General features: G+C 40.6%; 1 protein-coding gene across 7 annotated transcripts in view; it reads right to left on the reverse strand.

Annotated features, from left to right (window-relative positions):
- ATP8A2 (ATPase phospholipid transporting 8A2) overlaps window positions 1–20,646 on the reverse strand; it is a 302,792-nt gene that overhangs the window by 87,206 nt on the left and 194,940 nt on the right. For 6 of the 7 annotated variants that reach the window (XM_066175899.1, XM_066175896.1, XM_066175897.1 and 3 more), the window contains 3 exons: window positions 17,195–17,256; window positions 16,802–16,858; window positions 12,341–12,448 (listed from right to left, as the gene is read on the reverse strand). In XM_066175899.1, the coding sequence (XP_066031996.1) occupies window positions 12,341–12,448; window positions 16,802–16,858; window positions 17,195–17,256 (227 nt within the window). Of the gene's footprint in view, window positions 1–10,906; window positions 11,901–12,340; window positions 12,449–16,801; window positions 16,859–17,194; window positions 17,257–20,646 lie in introns of those variants that run through there. The other variant, XM_066175900.1, reaches the window with a different exon arrangement.

The following is a 20,646-nucleotide window of genomic DNA, read 5'->3' on the forward strand; positions in this document are numbered from 1 at the left end:
CATCAGCAGATGTCACTGAAAGAGCTTCAAACTAGATCTGAAGGGTGACAGGGATAAAACCAGGCTCACCAGATATAAGCCTGGGGGTGGCATTCCATAAGGGATGGTGTGCTAGTGAGATTCTTTGGTTTGATGTCTTAGTGGAGGTAGGGGAGAGAGATCCATGCATCAGCAAAGATGCAAGGGTTACTGAAGTGTTAGAAACCATGGAAGCTACTGAGAATGGTCACATAGGAATTACAGCTTCTCCCTGAAAAAGCTGGCAGGATCACTAGTCCAACTGAAGTGGATTTAATCCAATGCCCACAGCAAGGGCAACCAAGAGGAGGAGGTAGAAACCCCGGCACAGGACAAAAGCTAATGATGCATTAATGGGAACATGGTGGGATGACTCACACAACTGGAATACTGCAGTGGCTAGAACTTCTTCAGATGGAATGGGCAAGGAAGGACAGCTGGTGGGGTGATCTTGTATGTTAGGGAGTTCATGAATATCTAGAACTTGATGGTGGTGATGACAGGGTTGAGGGTTTATGTGTAAGAATCAGGGGAAAGGTCAACAAGCCCAATACCCTGGTCAGAGTCTATTACAGAGCACCCAAGCAAGATAAAGAGACAGACAAAATATTCCATAAGCACCTGGGAGAAGTCTCATGATCACTGACCCTTGTTCTTGTGGGGGAGTTCAACTTACCAGATGTCTACTGGAAATACAATACAGAGGAAACAGTCCAGGTGACCCACTTAGTGGAAGAAGGAAAGGCTGTGGACCTTGCCCCTTTGGACTTCAGTAAAGCCTTTGACACCAATTCCCACACAATTCTCCTGGAGAAACTGACTGCTCATGGCTTGGGTGGTTGCACTGCCCCCTAGGCAAAAATCTGGCTGGATGGCTGGGCCAAGAAAGTGGTGGGGAATGGAGTTAAATCCACTGGTGGCTGGTCATCAGTCACATTCGCTAAGGCTCAGTATTGAGGCCAATCCTGCTAAATACCTTTTCCATTATCTGGATGAGGGGATTGAGTGCAGATGACACCAAGCTGAGTGGAAAGGTTGATCACCTATAGGGCAGGAAGACTTTACAGAGGGACCTGGACAATATGGATCCATGGGTTGAGGCCAATTGTGTGAGGTTGAGCAAGACCAAGCGCCAGGTCCTGCACTTGGGTCACAACAACCCCAGGCAGCACTAGAGGCTGGGGACAGTGCCTAGAAAGCTGCCTGGCAGGAAAGGACCTGAAAGTGCTGGTCAATAACTGGCTGAACATGAGCCAGCTGTGCCCAGGTGGCCAAGAAGGCCAATGTCATCCTGGCCTGGATCAGCCATGGTGAGGCCAGCAGAACCAAGGCAGTGACTGTCCCCCTGTACTGGGCACTGCTGAGGCCACACCTCAAATCCTGTGGTCAGTTCTGGGCCCCTCCCTGCAAAGAAAGACATTGAGGGGCTGGAGCGTGTCCAGAGAAGGGCAACGGAGCTGGGGAAGGGTCTGGAGCACAAGTGCTGTGAGGAGCAGCTGAGGGAGCTGGAAGGGTTTTAGCCTAGGGAAAAGGAGGACCTTAATACTCTCTACAGCTGGCTGAAATGAGGTTGCAGCCAGGTGGGGGTGAGTCACTCAACCCAGACAAAAAATGTTAAGAACAAAAGAAAATGGCCTCAAGTTGTGCTCAGGGAGGTTTAGACTGGATATTAGAACAAGTTTTTCCACTGAAAGGGTTGTCAGGCATTGGAACACGCTACCCAGGGAAGTAGTGTAGTCACCATGCCTGAAGGTATTTAAAAGACATGCAGCTGTGCACTTGGGGACACTTGGCAGTGCTGGGTTAATGGTTGGACTCAACAATCTTAGAGGTCTTTCCCAACCTTCATAGTTTTATGACTCTATTAAAGCTTGACAGCAGCAAAGAACTCGGGGGGGGGGGGGGGGGGGGGGCAGGGGTGTACAACTTTCAATGTCTTCCAAAAATTCAATTTTTGAACAAACAAGCGGAAGCCTGCTCTAGCTGCAACTCACTCAGATTGCAAATTTTGGTAACATTTGGACTAAACAGAAGTGGTATGTCCTGAATTCCCTAACTAAAAGACAGGAGACACTATGTCCAATTGCAAGGCTGATCCTAATGCTGTGCTTCTGCATACAGACTACTCATATGAGGAAAATCAGGTATTTGGTGTTCTATGCCACAAAGAAGGATCCGTGAAAAGAAGTGACTGTCTTAAGAAAAATACAGGGCAGAATGTCTGGAAAGAGGAAGGTGAAAATATTGGCTGCAGGAAAGATCCTGGAAGTGGCAAAAGATCCCAGAGAACAGGAACTTCCATGAACATGAATGCTGGGTTATGGCCAGGGATCTTCACCAGTAACACTTTGCAGGTAGTCAACACTGACAGTAGTGGCACAGCAGGAACCAACCCAGCTTTCCAGGCCAGCAGCAGCCCTGCAGGGATGAGAAGTTGAGACCTAGGGAAGATAATGCTGTAGGAGGAGAATTCGAATTAGAATAATTAAACAGAGTAGAAATGTTAATCTCCCTGGTCCCGAAATAAACCATAGTATTCAGGTCCACTAGAGGCTGTCATTTACTTTGCCTTGCCTGTGACAGCACTCAGCTAAACTTGAGTCCTTGCAGGCCACTTTCACTCAAAGCTCATGCAGACTAAATATGGCTTTAAACAATTCTGTTAGTTTGCACAGAAAAAGCTGACAGCCATTTTTCTGACTTCTAACACCAGGAGACCAGACCACATCTACTCTTCACAGTTCCAACTCTAAATTCAGTAATTTTACTTAGAATCTCCCTCTCAGTTCCCTCTTTGGCCATTTCCAACTTTTCAATATAATTCCATGCTCCTCATTAACATTTTCTTCCTTACACACAGGTGAAATCAAATACACTTGCCACTAAACTTTTATTGAGTCTTTGGAAAACATTTTGGATTTTATGACTGCCTTTCATACACCTTTTAGTCTGTGTGAGGATACCAGTGATTCAAGAGTTGAACTGCTCTTCACATCCATTCTGAATGAACAGTAATGCTGAGACCCATCAGCTAAATGAGATTTTGCCTAGCCCCAAATAACAGCTCTTTGTATAGGTACCTGACTTACAGAGCCTTATTTTCAGTTGTTCTGCTCCCCACCAGATACCTCTCTGGTTATTCCATACAGTCACTTATCCCTCCTCCATGTCTTAAAATTTCTTGTTATATTGATATCCAATTTTACAGAAGCAAAATAAAAGTCAACTGTGTAACATCAAAGAAATTCCTCTGATTTCTGTTTCAGAGTGGACAAACTTCACTTGAATTGGGAAAGGCTTTCCCTGAATGCAGCTTCTGTTGAAGCAAAGTTTCAAGTAATTACTTTTCATGCTTCTCTGAAATCGAAATAGCCTAAAAACATCCCTTTTGGTATATCTTTCTTACAAATTCTTTCAGAACCTCACAAGAAGCATTATTCTATATTTGAAAATAAAATGCCTAACACTGGTAGTTCTACTAAATGTACACAGACTCCTGGATAACATGCTGCTTAGAGAGATACTGGAACCAGAGTACTGATGAAGAATTGCCAAAAGAAAATCCTTTAGATATTTACTAGGGCAGATGCCTACTCCAAAGCATTGCACAAAAGAGGCCCTTGCAAATGTGACAGCCATTTTTTGTAAAGCATAAAACGATGCTCTGAAAACCATAATACCTTCTCTTTGAGTCACTCACATGTTTCGTACACCCATGCAATGGCAAGCAATGAATTGAGTATGGTGTCTAAACTCTCATTCCCTCAGCGTGTCCTTTGCCTAGTACTGGGTGCAGCTCACAGCCTATTACAAGTGGAGCTGATGGCTGATAGGTATTCATCCTTTTTCTTCTCAGAAATCTTCTAACATGAAATACAAACCATTTCAACCCAAATGAGGATGAGATGATGAAAGAAAGTTTGCATATAATATTGTTTGAGCTCCTTTCTCTTGAAAGGAGCTCCCAGATACTGAACAGGGTAAGAAGTGGTAAGTAGTACTTGCAGAGAAATGCTGTATCACACCTTGCATTTGGGATAATTTATTGAATACAAAAAAGCCATGTTAGGTCTAACTTTTATGCTACATTTCAGCCACTGTACTGAATCCTTCCTTCTCCTCACCCAGCATCCACCATAAGGCACTCTATGGTACAGAGAAAGAATGTTTATACTTGTTTATGCTCTTTTGAGTGTGACAACACTACTGGCCATGGTTTCTCTGCACTGGCTTGCTGACTCCACCATAAGCATGAAATTGCCTTCAGCCATATCCTAGAAAGGGGACATGTGTCCAGAGCTGCAAGATGTAGCTCTGCAAGATGCTCAGCAAGAGGCTGCAGCTCCTGATAGTGAAAGAAACTTGTTTTACAATATCTCAGCCTACTGAGAGGTACCATTGCTGGTTTTTTTGCTACAGAGACCAGTGGCGGCACACGTAAACATAACCGACCACTCCATACTTTAGGCATATTATGGACAGCACCTGTATAATTCTGTCCATTTCTTCTATCAATCCTATTGAATCCAAAGAAAACACAGCTCTCTGGAGACACTCTCCTTCCTGTACCTTCGGGCAAGAGAACTAGTATAAAAACACCAGCTCAAGTGCTGCAAATACCCAAATGAGAAATTACACTCTACAAGCCAAATGGGTGCAGTTTGACTTCCTGCATAGACTCAAAACCCCAAAGGCACTCTCAGAAGTGGCTGCATTCAATTGCTTTTTGCCTGCCACATCCACCAATAGAGAAGCAGCACAAGATACCATCGCTGCTGTCAGCTCTTGAGTTAACAGGAAAGCCACGGGGGCCAGCCTGCTCTGGCTGACCCACACCAGCAGCCAGGGCATTTGGAAGGGCTGTACTCCTTCCAGTCTCACTGCTCCTGAAGCCTGTGTACCTATGCTTGCTTTAGAACAATATAAGAGAGATCATTTCTACTCCTCAGGGCTTTTTGGATCAAATTTTGACATAATACAATTGGGGGAAAAAAATGATCTCATGAAACATATACTTTAGGGAGGAAAGGGAATAAAGGTATGTTTCAAATTGATCTGGAAATATTCTCCCATGTGAAACAGTTATGCTTGTCTCTTACAAAAATGAAATCAACTAGCGAAGGAAAGAAACAGTGGCATGGAGCACAAATTCAGCTAAACAAACAAAAAATCTTCCACAAACAAAACCCCTTTATAATATGTAAATTCAAATAAAAACATAACATGACCCCTCTGTCCCCAAGGAATGAACGTAAAAACAACATCACAACCAACCCCCAAATATCTGCTATCTGGGCTTCCCTGCATTCATCAGAAAACAAAGTGCCTTAAGTGTGACCAAAGCAAGTCATAAAACCACTGATTCCAACTCACAGACAGTCACCTCCTGCCCTCTGGAATAGACCCCATCTGCTGCTCCTCTTACTTTCTAAAGGAGCCACAGCTTCATTGCTGTGAGTTGAAACAGTCTTTTAAAAACCATCTTCTGTACACAATTAGCCTACCACCTTTCTCTGTTTCTGTCCTGCGGATTATGGGAATGGCAGGAAGCTGGTCTGCTTTCATGTCCTCTCTGCCATGGCCTTCCTCATCATGCCAGACTGTTTAGCCAACAACATCCACGTAGGAACAGGATATTGCCTGATGCCTACACAGCAGCTGGAAATGCATCTGGTTCACACACTGGGCAGGCTGGCAGAGCAGTGCTCAGCAGTGACCACATGTTGAGACAGACCCACACTTCCTGGTTCCCAAGCCTCTCACACCGCCCCCAGCCCAGCCTGCGCAGGACACTGCTAACCTACAAACTTCATCTGCAAAAGATGCTGCAGAGGCCGAGTACTGCTTCGTGAGAAGCATAAAAACTGCTTGGCTGCTTTCCACTTATCCCACAGAAGAACGGCCTTTTTCTCAGAGATGCACACAAACCCTTGTCATACATGAAAAACCCACACTGTAGAGCTGCTTGGTTTTCCTCCTTAAGTCCCTAATGCAGAACACAGCCTGCATCAGGAATGCTCTGATATAGTATGGCAAGTCATACGTTCTTAGTTTGTCCTTGGTTGTCAACGGGGTTCAAAACACAGACTTTTTTTTAAGACATGAGTATTAGTACACACTGCCTCTGTACAATACAGTAGCTGCTCTTGTATATTTAAAAGACAGCTGTTTCTAATTGAGAAAATACAGAATAGGATATCTTCCAAACATCTTTCCACAAACTTGCAACAAGGCTTTGCTACTTCTAAATATATGAATAAAGCTATTTGGGAAAATTTTGAGGGGCATGAAGCAATGGTGAACTCCAAATTGAGAAAAGATGTAACTTCTGAAGCACTTCTGAAGTCCATTACTACAGAACAATAATTCCATCCTGAGTGAAGGAGCTTGCTCCTGGACACTGCTCTTCCCCCCTCCAAAGCCAATAAATTGGGATAATGGGCCAATTACATAAAAGTGTAAGCGCTCTGTATTTTTAAGCTACTGAGCAGCATTTACACTTGTTAAGGCCACCTGATCTCCAAACTGACATTGCTCAGACAGCATGGACAGATTCCCAGGTTACACCCCAATACTGAAGAAAAACCAGCTGACCACCTCAGCACCATCTGTACAACCTGTTGGTAACCATTCCCAACCACTCCTGTTTCCCAATTTCCTATTCCTCCCCCATCTAATGCACTCAGCTGCTAGCCACAGTTCTTCTGCAGAGCAGGAACCAAGAAATGAAGGTGAGCAAATGAAAACTTTGAAGAAGTTTAAAGCCAGCTCACTGCCTCTCTCTGCACTGCCAGCTCCCAAACCTGAATGAGTATTTATGGTTCTGGCTTAACACTATTTTCACATGGCTCTATATAGGAAATGCCAGCAAAGTGCTGGGCACAGCTGCATATACAGCCTTACTTTAAAGCCTTGATAAAATATTTCCTAAGGAGAAATTTAGTCTGGGACATCTTTTAGAAATATTTAGAACAGGTTGGTGCTAAAGTTGCCAAATAGGTAAAGGGGCATGTTTTGGGGGATTAGCCTGCAGAAAATAAGCATGCTTAATCTATTAGTTTCACATTCACAACTTATAAAAATATTAATTTATCTCCATTTTTTCATCTTTTTGTGTATGACATAGTATAACACAATGCCAGAGATCTAGAAGTGAGATTAATTTCTGAAAGCCATGTGTGGTTCTTAAAAGCAACAAACCCACTCCTTCAACAGATGCTTAAAAATATATGCATGCTTCGTTAGTCTAATTTGTCTGCTCAGAGCCTAGTCCAAAACTGCAGAAAGTGTTCCAAAACCACATCAAGTGCCACGGAGACCTCTGTGCATAATAATAAAAACAAACATGATCAGCAGGCATTAAGGACCTCAATCTGCAGTTATGATTTGTGCAAAACAGCTGGATGAAGCATTTTCACCAACCAAAACATTGACACCACAATGTAATGTGCAACTGATTGCAGACAAACAAACCACAATCAGAACAGCCAATTTTCTAACTAGCACCAAACTGCAGAAATATGAGAAGCCAGAGAGAGCAACAACAGAGATCTCTGGAAAACAATTCAATGTAGAGAGTAAGACAAAAATATTCTGCAAAACACAAAAACGTACATTAAGCTGTCAGCTTTACAGTGTGGATTTGGAAGGGCAGTAATGTGAAACCTGTTTATTACACTGCAATAATGATTATTATCTTGCTTCCAGGATTTTCTGAGGTTGTTTCGTGTTGTTTCCAAGTCTTGAAAACCATGAAGTTTTCTCACATACTTTGGTAGGAACTCAATCAGCAAGATTTCAGAGAGTGTCAGATCGAAGGCCAACTACAAAGCTGACCATGCAACCCAAGTCCATCACACCCTTTATCTACACCACCTCCCTCAAAAGCCAAAAACAGTGCAACCATCAAGGCAAGCCCATCTTGCTAATGCCATACACAGAATGAATTGGAAGCTAAAAGAGGCATAGATGTCTTCTTAAAAAACCATTAAAACAAGCAAGTCCTGTTACTGTCACATTACATGGGATCAACCAGAGATCTCCACTACTGGGATCTTTTAAAAAGCACCTTTAATCCAGGTAAAGCTCATGTGCAGCTTCTTTAAAAGTCTTCATAAGTACACAAATAATCTAGCAAGAATCTGACAGTTTAACTGGAAAGGAAATAAGTATCTTCTGTCAAGGATTTGCAGAGCACTAGGAAATAAAAGCACTCCTGCAATTACAGCTATGAAAGTGGCTCTTATATGGATCTGTTTCAGCTATGCTGGTAGTAAAATTATTTGCGGTATGATTCAAGAAGTCTCCTCTCAAATGCAGCTGTATAAAGGTAACTGGGAAGGGCAGAACCCCCAATTTCAAAACCTCCAGCCACGAGGTTTTGATGAGATGGGCTCCTAATGACATCCTAAGATCAAGATGATTGTTAAACCCTAGTTCTGCAACATGACCCCATACAGCACAAAGCAGAAGTCTAAAAAATTAGAAACGCCAACCTGCACTTTAAAATAACCACAACATAGGTCTCTCTCAAAACCAGATTAAAAGCCCTCTCCTTCAGGCAGAAACAATGAGACTGACACTATCTTCCTAAAGATATTTCCTTAATGGTAAACAACTATTAGAAATACTCCCTGCCAACCCTACTCTCCCTTAAAACACTAAAAATTTCAGCTCACATTGGGGAAGGAAGATACCTGTTTTTCTTCATCTTAGATAATGTCTAGATCAAGACTGAAAGCAGGATCATTTTCAAAGCATCCTCTTGTACATGTACACATGCTTTCAGGTAGAGATATTTAGACATGTGTGGGAGTGGGAATACCTGCACACAGACTTTAATTCCATACAGTGCAATATTATTGCTGTGAACCTAAAGTATGCTTCAATTTCAATGAAGAAATCAATACAAGAACAGAGCATTAGCAACATAATTCTTACACCATATGTATGACTCATAAAAGAAATAAGCACAAATGTTAGCACTCACTGCTCCCGTCAGGGCACCAAATCTCCATCCCCAGGCAAACAAACAAAACGCCCAAGATTGCATGAGGGCAGGACTGTGGCTAATGTGCTCATCAACAAAACAGCACTGAGTTATGAGCTACAAGCTCCATAAGTTTAGGGACATGATAATTAAACAGGAACTCACATCCTCAGAGTGGCACATTTCTGTACCACTTCTTACAGTTAATGAGTATCAAACTAGGTTGCTCTTTTTAAAAACACAAACATCTACTCACTTTCAAAAATCTGTGGTGGTAAGTCATAACTACCCAAGAGCTGGTAAAGGATACATATATTGTATAAAATACTGTCATCTGGAAGAGACTGCTCAAAAGCAATCAGTACCCATTAAAGCATCTTGGCTCCAAAGGCAAGACAAAAAAAACCCAACAACAACAACAACAGAAAAAAAAAAAAGGAAAAAAAAAAAAACAAAAAAACAAACAAACAAACAAAAAAAACCCAAAAAAAACCCAAAGGCACCAACTTTTCTCAGTGTCACTGTTCTCTGAAAATATATATATAAAAATATTCACTTGAAAAAATGCAAAAAATTAGGAAAGCCAAGAGAGCTACCAGAGAGTTTTCTTGTTCTTACATTATTATTTCTGATACTATTAAAGAGAAATTGTGTGTCTGAAAAGGCTCCCCGAAAGCAGAGTTTGTTTCCAAAGTACCAGATGTCATACTATTGGAAAATTTCTATTAAGGACTATTGAGATTTTAATCTCAGCTTTGTCTTAATATGTCACATGTATTCCATTATTAATACTGTAGTGGAAAGAGAAGAAATATGTTGACTCTGACGAGAGAACAAGTAAGTTGCTTTCCTTTGCCCTCAAGGAGGAAAAACGGCATTATTTTCCTGTGAGAATTCTCAAGATATTATAGGCAAGAGAAAGAAATGCTTAGTACAAACCATTTTAAAAACTCCAGCAGAAACAAAACATCACATACTTACAAGTCTGCTAGGCTTCATGCTGACATTTGGTGAAAAAACAGAATAAAATGTTTTGCACCTCCTGTGCCTTCTACTGATGGCACAAAGTCCTGGCTGGCACAAATGCTAATGACTATTCCAGCTAAAAGCAGCTCCCTTCAAATGCTATTAGATTTGAATAGTACGAGGACCTAAAAAATCCTGGAGTTCAGTTTATTTGAAGATAAACACACTAGCAAGATTTGAAACAAGAACAGAACTTTTAAGACTCCTTGATTGCTTTTAAACGAACAAAAGAACACAGCAAGAGTAAAGAACTTGGTTAAGTCTAAGAAGCAGCAAAGCAACTCATTTTACTGACTAGACCCTAGCACAGTCCCAGCTCATTTCACCATGAGCTGGTTTCATGACAGCAACCGATTACTCAAGAGACTTTGTGGGAGTTAATGCAAGTGGTAAACAAGCTCCCTTTACCTTGGGAGATTTCTTTGATTTTACAAAAGGATAAAAGAGAAAATAAAAAAGAAAAAAACCCACATTTTTGAACTGCTGTTCCTTCTCTCAAAAATACAAGAAAACTAGTAGAATGATATTGATCCCCTCTAGCACACACTAAAAGGCGTAAAAAAAGAATTTTAGAATTCAAAAATCATCTCTCTAGCATGAAAACCTATCCTTAATATTTTAGACTGATAATTACTGATCCAGGTACACAGCTCCACAAGTACTGGACTGGATGCCCTACCAGTCAAGGTAACTGTGTTCTCCATTTAAAAAAAAAAAAAAAAAAAAAAGAATATTTTCATCTTGGCAAGATACTAGTACCACTTCTCAAGTCATAATGTCAGAAAATCAGAGCATAAAGCCAAAGGTAAAATACAAACACTTTCTAAAAACATGCTCAAGAAAAACCAAAGCCTTAATTATATGGAGGTTTTATTCCAAGACCTGTGGTTTTATATGCTACAGCAAATGTTGATGACCAACACAACATGAATTTTGCTTAAGTTGCAATAAAAAATAACAGTCATTTTTGGGAAAAAAGAAAGGAAACAGCAAGCTAAAGCTCATAGTTTGGCCCCTTATGTGTTACATAACATTTTACCATATTGTCTACATTTTAGAAGGCTGACATGTTAATGGCAGCACTGAGGTTTGCTGTGGAGGACAAGTTGCTCCCGACTCTGCATGATACTGAAGCCAAATTCCTGCCCAATATATGAAAATGTGAATTAGAGCTACTGATGCTGTATGTGCTGTGAAACATGCATGAATCATGGAATACTACCAGAGGACTGAGGCTTTGTCTGTCAATCACTTACTTGCTCATCCCAGCCTGTCAGTCTCAGCTGTAAAAAGCTGTCCATGAAAACGTATCACAGCCTCCATTATCCTCGGTTTTTTAGAACATTATAATAAAATATGTATTAAGTCAGAATAGCAACAAAACCATGTCTGACTGCTCTTGTTGAATACAAACATGGGAGTAATCTCAAAAATCTAATTGGCTTGCCAAGACTTGACTTTTTTATTATCATTTTCTAGTACACAAGGGTAGCAATCTAAGCAATATAATTTCTTGAAATTATTAGATAGCTTTTCCTCTTTCTGTATAATAAACCACATCTTTGCACTGAAGTCTAAACTTACAACCCAATAGATTTTTCTGGTAAATTTGAAAGCAGTTCCACCTCTACAAAATAACCTTTTATCATAGAGTTATTAAATCCTTAATTGTTACAGTTGTTAATTGCAGGCTTGTGATTTGATCTTCTCACCAGGGGTTGAAATAATGACACCTAAAGAAAAATTTTACCACCTGGAGCTCAGCTGACAAGGAAAGGACAAATCCAGAATTCTTCCAGTACCTTAATCAGTAATGTATCAGCTTTCCTTCTGCTTTTGACCATCTCATTCTATTCTCAAGGAAATTCTGTTTATTTAAAATGAATGAAGATAAAAAGCAACAAAATGAAACAAAACATATGGAAAAGAACAAACCCATTACAAAACAACATCCCAAACCAAATATGACATTTTGTCAAAACCACAAAATCTTGCCAGGACTACACACTAATAAACACTAGATACTGCCACCACAGTGAATTGGGAATTGTCATATCGTTAGTACCCGCAGTGCATGTAATTATGGATGATGCCAGTTTGGGGGAGAAAGAGAGCTCTTCTCATGAGGAGATCAAGCTAAATGAACACAGGGATTAAGAAAAGGTTAAAATGAAGCCCCAGCACTCTCACTGAGGTGAAAGTCCTTTGCTAGCACTATGTGAGTGCTGAGGAAGCGGGAGGCACAGCGCTGGTGGCAGCAGGGCGCTGTGCTGGGCCCTGTCCCCAGAGCCAGGTGTGGGTACTGACCTGCCCCAGCATGTCCGGCGCGATGGGGAACGTGGGCCAGATGGCCGAGTACACCCCGAAGAACACGAGCCAGAGCAGCATGCTTCCCCAGACGGCCAGGTGACTGAACTGCCAAGGAACAGGGAGAGAAGCAGAGTCAACACACGGCACTTCCTCCATTCACCCAGCCCAGAAGTGTTTCCCCGTTCAAGTCTCTTTTGGTCTCACTCAGGCCTGTCTACTGCTCTTGGTTTTGGGCCAGTAGCACAGGTTGTTCAAACAGCGTAAACCACTTCTCTTTAATCTCTGCCTCATAGCAGGGCAGACAGATGCTCTTCTCAGCCAATCTATCTTATTTGGAGCTCTGAAAACTCATCAGATTTTCCTTGGAACCATGATTTCTCTCATCTAGTTCCTGTTTCCTGTCATGCACATGCCAGATTCAACACATAAATCAAGGTAGAAATTTTCAAAGGCGCAGGTTAAAGTTCACATGGACAAGTCCCTTATGGTAGTATATATATACATCACTCACTTTCCCTGGAGGAAGATTCAGCGTTGTGGAATACACTACCACAATCAACATCTACTGATCAACTTTGCCTTTTGTGTTTTAAAGGTGTTCTAATTGATTTACAGATATGCAATGCAGTTTACACCTTTACTGGTTATTTAGTCTGTAGACTCACTAAGAGAAAATAAAAGAAGTATTAAGTGACCAAGAGCACATCCAGCACAAACTTCAGTTGCATTAAAATAATTTTTCCTACACATCCAAACTGTTTTTCTGTTCAGGATGATTTAAGTTGGTTTACTTTTATTACACTGCAGTGGATGGAACCAGTAATTTCAGTTGTAACAAGCAACTGAGCTCATTAATGGCTCCAGCTTTTCTGGATGCCAACAACTTCTGTGGTTGATGACTTTGGCTCCAGTTCAGAGAAGTACCTACATAAATCTTGATTACTAATTACATATGAGTTCAGGAACATGGGAATGAATTCACATACTGGGTGCCAGTGGACACTGTGTTTTTTCAGCTCTCAGCTTTATACTTCCTACTGGATGACTCTGTCTGTTGACTTTTGGAATGGTACGTCTGAGAACCAAAGAAGCATCTGAATATTGTGTTCTGCTTGCTGTGAGACAAATACAAACTTCCAGAAGAAGAAGATTGGTCCTAATCTGCAACTGCTGGACATCCCTAGTAAGGACAGCTTTCTCCAGCTCAGGCAGTGAAAACAATCAAGGAGCCTGCAGCACCAGTGCAGACTGGCAGATAGCTGAGATCAACAAGAGGCTACCTTACAGTGGAAGCATTCATACAACAAAATGTCAGAGGCAATGGAAAGAACATTCTTCTAGGCACTCTCAGAAAGCTGAAATTTTGTTCAACCCTGAAAGCTGCTGGGCTAATAATAAGAAAGACATGGGATAGGCCCCTTCCTGGAGAGACAGAGTGGGCAGGAAGATTTGTTTTCAAACTTTATTATTTATTCTGTTTCACCCAGGAGATCTGACTTGAGTAAATAAGCAACTCCTTATTTAAAACAAACAAACAAAAAACAAACTAATCAAAAAAGCCCACCCCTAACCCCCCACATAACAAACAAAAGCCTCCAAAATACCCACATACATGCTCAGTTCAGTTTTAGTGTGAAGAAAGGTAAGAAACTGAAGGATTTAAAAAAAAAAAACCACTTGGAGGATGAGAGGGATTTTATCCTTTCAGTCAACTTACTTTTCTGAAAATTGGGCACAATTCACATCAAGATTCTGATGAGAAGCCCTGCCCTAGTGAGCAACTATAGTGCTCAGCTCCCCAAAGATCAAGTACTGCAAGGCTGCTGCAAGAACTCATCTTTAAGAAAAGTCAGCCCCATGCAGTGGCAGAACACCACCATCACTGCTTTCTGAAAAGGATGTGATACCTTTTCTTAAGCCACAGCCTTCCTCCCAGACAAGTGGACAGAAGGCTCAGGATAGCTTGGACTGGTGCTTTCCCGGCTGCTGGACTTTATGACTAAAACCAGTAAAAACAAAAGCAAGCAGAGAACCCAGCCTCTGACGTCGCCTTATTTTGTAGGAAGTATATTTATGCTAGTGAAATGACATCAGTTTTTTGGTTTGTTTTTTGGGGGGAGTTGGATTTCATGGTGAGTTTTTGGGGGTTTTTTTCCTCTTTTTTTTGGTTTTTTTTTTGTTCTCACTCAGGTTTTTCTTTCCATTCTGCTGCTAGGACAGTTTTCAAGTTTTACAGCTTTCCAGCTGAGCAGACTTTGCTCATTTTATATTGTCTTTACCTTCTTCTCATGGTTGTCCCAATCATCTCATTATCTCAGGCTTATTATATCTGCCCAAACTGGTTCTCTGCCTTTAAAAGAGCTGCTGCATTCTGGAAGAGCCCTCCCTGCCCTGCTTGAAAATGTTCCTCACACAGTCACCGCACCAACCTTTGCACTGTTGGTCCTCCACTGACATCTCCATTTACCCCTGGACACTTCATGTGCAAAACCAGAAGTGAGCCCATCAGATGTGTTCAATGAATGACAGAGAACAAGAAATCAAGGTTCTTGCATAAAAACTAGACAGAGTGTGTGGGTCACCCATGTGCCCTGCTTATCTGAAACAGCTCCTATAGTGTGGTAAAGCAGTGATGAAAAAAACTGTGTGTTTGGGAAAAAGCCTACTACAGCGTTCCAGATAGGCCACATGTAACATGAAGCTACTCCACTCAGCTATAATGTGTGGATTTTATTGTGCATTATGTTACCACTTCTATCACAACCTTTCTCTCCACACTACCTACTGGATATACCGGGCTCCCAAACACCTTGACTGCGTTATTTATTTAAAGCTTTCTGCTGAAACCACTGTATTCTCCCAAGGGGCGGTGTCCCTCTCACTCTCTAGAACAAATTGGCTGTAACCAATCCACTTGATGATGGAGAAGAGGCTTAACTCAGTGTTGTAAATTTAATACTCTTCAAGGAACCTAAAGATTCTCTGTGTTGATTCACTCACAGCTGAAACTATAACCAACATCAGATTTTGAGATGATGACAGTCACTGTTCCAAGCAATGGGACAGGGTTTAGAAGTATATATAGGAAAAAAGTTGATTCTAAACACAACTGTTGTGTGAAAAACAATAATTTCTCTGTAAAATGCCAGGGTTCAATATCTACTAAAAGTTATGTTATCTTTTAAAAAGAAGCTTAGAAATTAGAGGACCAGGATTAACCCCAAGTGACTGAAAAGACACCCATTACCTATCCAGGGAAGAGGAGAGAAGAAAAATCATCAAACAATTCACAACAAAATCTAAACAAGCTCACATGACTTCAGTGTGGGCTTGGTTATATGCTTTTCTGGTGCACAAGGGATTAATTTAAGGATTTTTGCATTTTAAAATGTTGATACATAACACAGAACTGATGCATAAGCAACAGTTAAAGACAACCAGATTTTATTTTCAGATGGGAGAATGGGGCAGAAAATATTAATATCTCTCTAACAATTAAATAACCAATATAGATAGCATTTAATCTTTAAAATTCAGAACAGATGTCAGCTCATTGATCTTCACAATTCCTTTCGGAGGAACGAAATAAAACATTTTACAACTAACAGAAGCAGAAGGTTAATAAGATTCTAAGCCAAACCCTCCAAGAAACTGGTAAAATAAGAATATGTGCTCAAAATATCTTAGGTATATCATGAAAACAGGATAAAGTATCTTACTGGCATGGAGAAAAAGGGATTCCATCAAAATTTTAAAAAAGAGTGTTTCAGAGGGACTAGGGGAAAGGAGGGGAGAAAGGTGCTGAAGGTTCATCAACACAGGAGCCCTCCTCTCCCTGTCCCTCACACTCCGGAGATGACTACCCTGCTAGATTTTGTCACCTACCAGTAACAGAGCACTTGCCATTTCAAGTAAGTAACTGAAATCAAGGTACCAACATAACTATTTAACTAACATCCTTATTACACTAAGTCTCAAAAAACAAAACAACTCAACCAATGTGAAGTCATCACCAGTTCTTTTTACCTGGTTCAAAGATGTTTTCAAAGCCCAGTTGTTTATCTGTGGGCAGACACCTTTCATTCCCTATTGCATTAATTTTGAAGGAGCTACAGAGTACAAAGGATAATTTTCTTGATGCATTTTCTTAAGCAATTACAGTGGTATGTTGATTTCATGCAAAATTTTCCTCATTTTTAAGTAGAGATGTTGAAAATACACTTTTAGTGTGCTCTTCCCACTTCTGTCAGGCTGCCCTTTTTCATCACAGATATCATGTGATCTACAAGTTCATTCCTCTCACACTCTGTACTTAGGGAGCTTAGCAGTCCATCCTTACATGAAAGACTCAATTAAAACTCTGAAGTCCCAAATGATTTTTAGTACTTCTTATCTGTATTAGTGTTCATTAGGGAGGAAGGTGTACTAGTAAAATAAAAGATCCTGGAAAGTACTTACTCTTGTCCATGCAGTTGTTTCCAAGCCAGCTTTCAGACAAACAGTGACTACAACATACTGCAAGGAAAAAAAAAGAAAGAAGACAACTTCATTACTAACACTCTCAAATTCCAAAGTGTTCGTGGCCCAATCTCCCCTTTACACCTAAAAAGCTACTACCATTTACGTACCAACCCAAGAACTTGGGGATGGGGGAAGGACAGAGCAGAAGCTATTGTTGGTGCATGTTGGGGAAAAAAATTTAAAAGGAAGAGGGGAAATCACGTACACAGCACCAAATTGATTGTATTTTACTCACACACTTTCTTTGGGTTTACGCCATTTTCCCATGGTGGAAAAAAAAGCTGGAAAGAAATTCTACTATTCAAAAAGTGCTAGGACACACAAACTTACAGTGTAAACTATGTTTCCAACAAATAAATAGTCAACTCCCTGTCCATTTGTGAATACTGCATCTGAAAGAAGACGAAAAAAAAATCACATTTGTTAGCAGTTTATCAACAGAATTGACAAAAGAACAAGGAGATTTTCAGGAGAAAACAATTGGTCCCAACCTTTCCTTTTTGAACATCAAAAAGCACTCTTATAAAAGTCGTGAGGCAATGGTAATGCAGAAGTTGTGCTCAGCCAGGACTCAGACACAGTGCTCGGATAGAGCACATATCCATAGTCCTGGTTGCCAGAAGCTGGCCTAGCAAAAGGGGCAGTGTTCACCAGACCCCAACATGTAATCTGCCTGTAAGAGCTGAGGTATGTCACTGTCACTTTTTCTGTTGCTATCTGTCCTGTAGTAATTGTCACCTCTAACAACACTTATTATTTGCATGCCTGTGATGAAAAAGCAGTAAAACACCAGCTGACTGTGGTGAAAGAGAGCTGAATTAAGAAAAGCAGTGACAGTTTCACCTGTAAATGATACATATCAATATGTACAATATCTCACTGGAGGTTACTTCAATAATTGAGCAGTATTCAGTCTCTGCCCACCCGTTCTCTACCAAGTGTGCACAAGGGTGAGTACACACATGTTAATCTATCATTTGAAAGGGCCAAGCTTGGCAACTCTTCAAATGTCATTTAGTGTCTCAGCCCTTGCTGAATCAAACTGGAACACCACGAAAACACATTCAACCACCCCATGAATGCCAACTGAATTTGTACTTACAGGAGTTTTCAAGCATTACTCAAGCATGATAAGTATTGATATTTTCACATGTTTTAAGACAAATGCTAGAGAAATACATGAACAGCAGAAACAAAAAGGTTTAAGATAAAACCTTGGACTCATTCCTAAACACATACTGCCCAGCACAGTGATCTTCTACCATGATGATGCCTTAAGTTTTAGCTTTCATATTATCTAGATTCTGTACTGCATTGGTATATAACTCAACTTCATATGAAGTTTTCTTCACAGGGTAGTTAGACAAAACAATCCTTTTCCAGCCCAAGAACCAAGGACACCATTGCAGCCTCAGGCCCAAAAAGTATAAACAACAGTGAATGGAGGAGAGCAATCTGGAGGATGGGAATTCATAACCTGAAGGTGTAATTGGACAATTAACTCCAATATGTAAATGGACCAAAACTTTAAAAAGTGTGAAAACCTGTGACAGGTCGTCCATCTTGGGTGTAGCCTTGGCCAGGCTCTTGTACTGCCCAAGGTGTATCCTTTGAAGACCTTTTTAATAAATATCTACCTTATCCCTTTAACACTGTGTAGCCTCTGTTCTAGGTAGCCTCTCCAGGCATCAATGACAGCAACATTTTGTTAGATTTATTCGAAAACCTGGATCAGACATTCTTAAACAAAATTGTGTACTCCAGAGCAGTAAATTTTTAAGCCTATAAAGAAGACTTCCTGACATCCTGACCTCCGTGACTAAGACCCTGCCTAGCTTACAGCTAAAAAGCCATACATATTTAGTCAGGACAGTTAACCCAAGCTACTTGTTTTGTTTTCCTTCTACCATGCTGCATGTAAAGAACTGACAGGCTCTGAAGATTTTCCAGAAGTTGCTAGTTCTGTATCCCTGCTTTCTTTTCAACATTAACTACTAAGAAACAGCAGCAGATAGACTAGTGTCTAACACTGCAACTGGAGCTAAAGCCTGTGACAGCTACCTTAGGAAACGGCATGGTTTCCAGCCACTGGCATCTTCCTCAGCCCAGCTCCTCCCCAGTGCCTTCAGCAGGCATTTACCACATTACTCACGGACACACCAAGATTTTACAGTCACCTTGCTCTTTCCCCTGCTGTCAATGAAAAAGGTGAAGAACTTAGTCTCCCATGCCAAATGAGCCTGTTAGTGCCAAAAGGCTCAGGTTATTAAGAAAAAGGCATGCCTAAACACATACCAGTTTTGCTAGAACAAGCTGACATGACACAGCCACGTTCTAGTGCAACGTCACAGTGAACATTTAAATAACTGAATAAATGTTCCTCTAAGTCTCTACTTTTTAAAAGTTATATATTTTAGTGCAGTAAGTTAATGTCTTCATTTTTTAGTGTTTTCCATGAGTTTCAATTTGGGAGGCTGTGCAGTCCTGAAAGGGATGATATTTGCGCTAATGAGAACAGCAGGATGCTCAGTGAACATTCATTTCTGAAGCTACACAAGTGCCCATTCATGGACTACAAGTACTTCACATTCTAAGGAACTCGAGAGGTTAAGAACCATCTCAGTGTGAATGGCACATTTTTGTCTCTAGCACTGAAATCCTTCTTGCTCTTGGAAATGCAAAGAAACTTGAAAATTCAATATTCATTTCTCTCTAGAAAACAAACTAAGCAACCTATTCAAAGAAACTTAGAAAGTTACCCTTTGAGCTGCTATTTCAGGCATATAATTCTAATTGTTGAAATGAAAAGCACATTATCTATTTAGGAACCAGAAAAACATCTATGGAAGACTATGTAATTTTAAGTATAAGCACTACAGATGCCAACCTAAAATTTCTGCAGTTGAATTTTAAAAAGAGCTAGTCAAGATTAACATTTCATAAAAACAGTGTTAACAAAACAACAAGACTCCTCAAATCAGAACAAAAACCAACCACCACAAAAGCCCCTCTCCCATGAAACAGAACCATATTTTAGCCCATCTACAGAGGAAGGGGAAGTCCCTTCCTTACATGGTCCATCAACCAGCATGTGAAGCTCCCACTGAGGATATGATACTGACATTTTAATCAGCCAAGCAGAGAAACATGAACCTAACCCCCACAAGTATCTTTACTATCACGCGTCTGACATGAGCATTCATCTTCCCTCCCTTTTTATTTCTTTCACCTCCTCCCCAGTTAATCCATTCTGGAGCCGAGAAGGTTTTCTTAAAATCAGCGTTTTCCAGGAAGTTTCACTTGTGAAAAATGTATGATTTTAGATGAATATTCTCTTCACCAGCCCTAAATTCCTCACCTGATCTAACCCCCTTTCTTACTACAATCAAAGAACAGATTTCCTATGGTTTTTCCCACCCACACAACTATACCGGAAAGCTAGGTAGGAACCATATGGGATTTACTGGTCCCTGAAATGCCACGTAGTTGTGTTACTCTGAAAAGCAAGACTTAATAACCTCAATTTGTACACTAAGGAGTCTCATTTCCCCAGTATCTCTGACTCTTGATCTGGTTTACTTCCATTCCAGCCAATTCTTTTTTCACACTACTGCGTTATGGAATGGGAGAGTTCCAACAAGATATAAAGCAAACAGTTCTAAGGCAGCTGCTGTAAAAACATTATTCAATTAAATGTTGAGATCTCAACACACTACCATAAAAAAAGAAAAAAAAAGCCATTTTGTGAAATATCACTCAGTATTTGGGTAAGACTTCTTAGC

The sequence above is a fragment of the Chamaea fasciata genome, unplaced genomic scaffold (genome assembly GCF_029207755.1).
Source record: "Chamaea fasciata isolate MVZ Bird 193981 ecotype frontalis unplaced genomic scaffold, bChaFas1.0.hap1 SCAF_2, whole genome shotgun sequence".
NCBI classification, from domain to species: domain Eukaryota; kingdom Metazoa; phylum Chordata; class Aves; order Passeriformes; family Sylviidae; genus Chamaea; species Chamaea fasciata.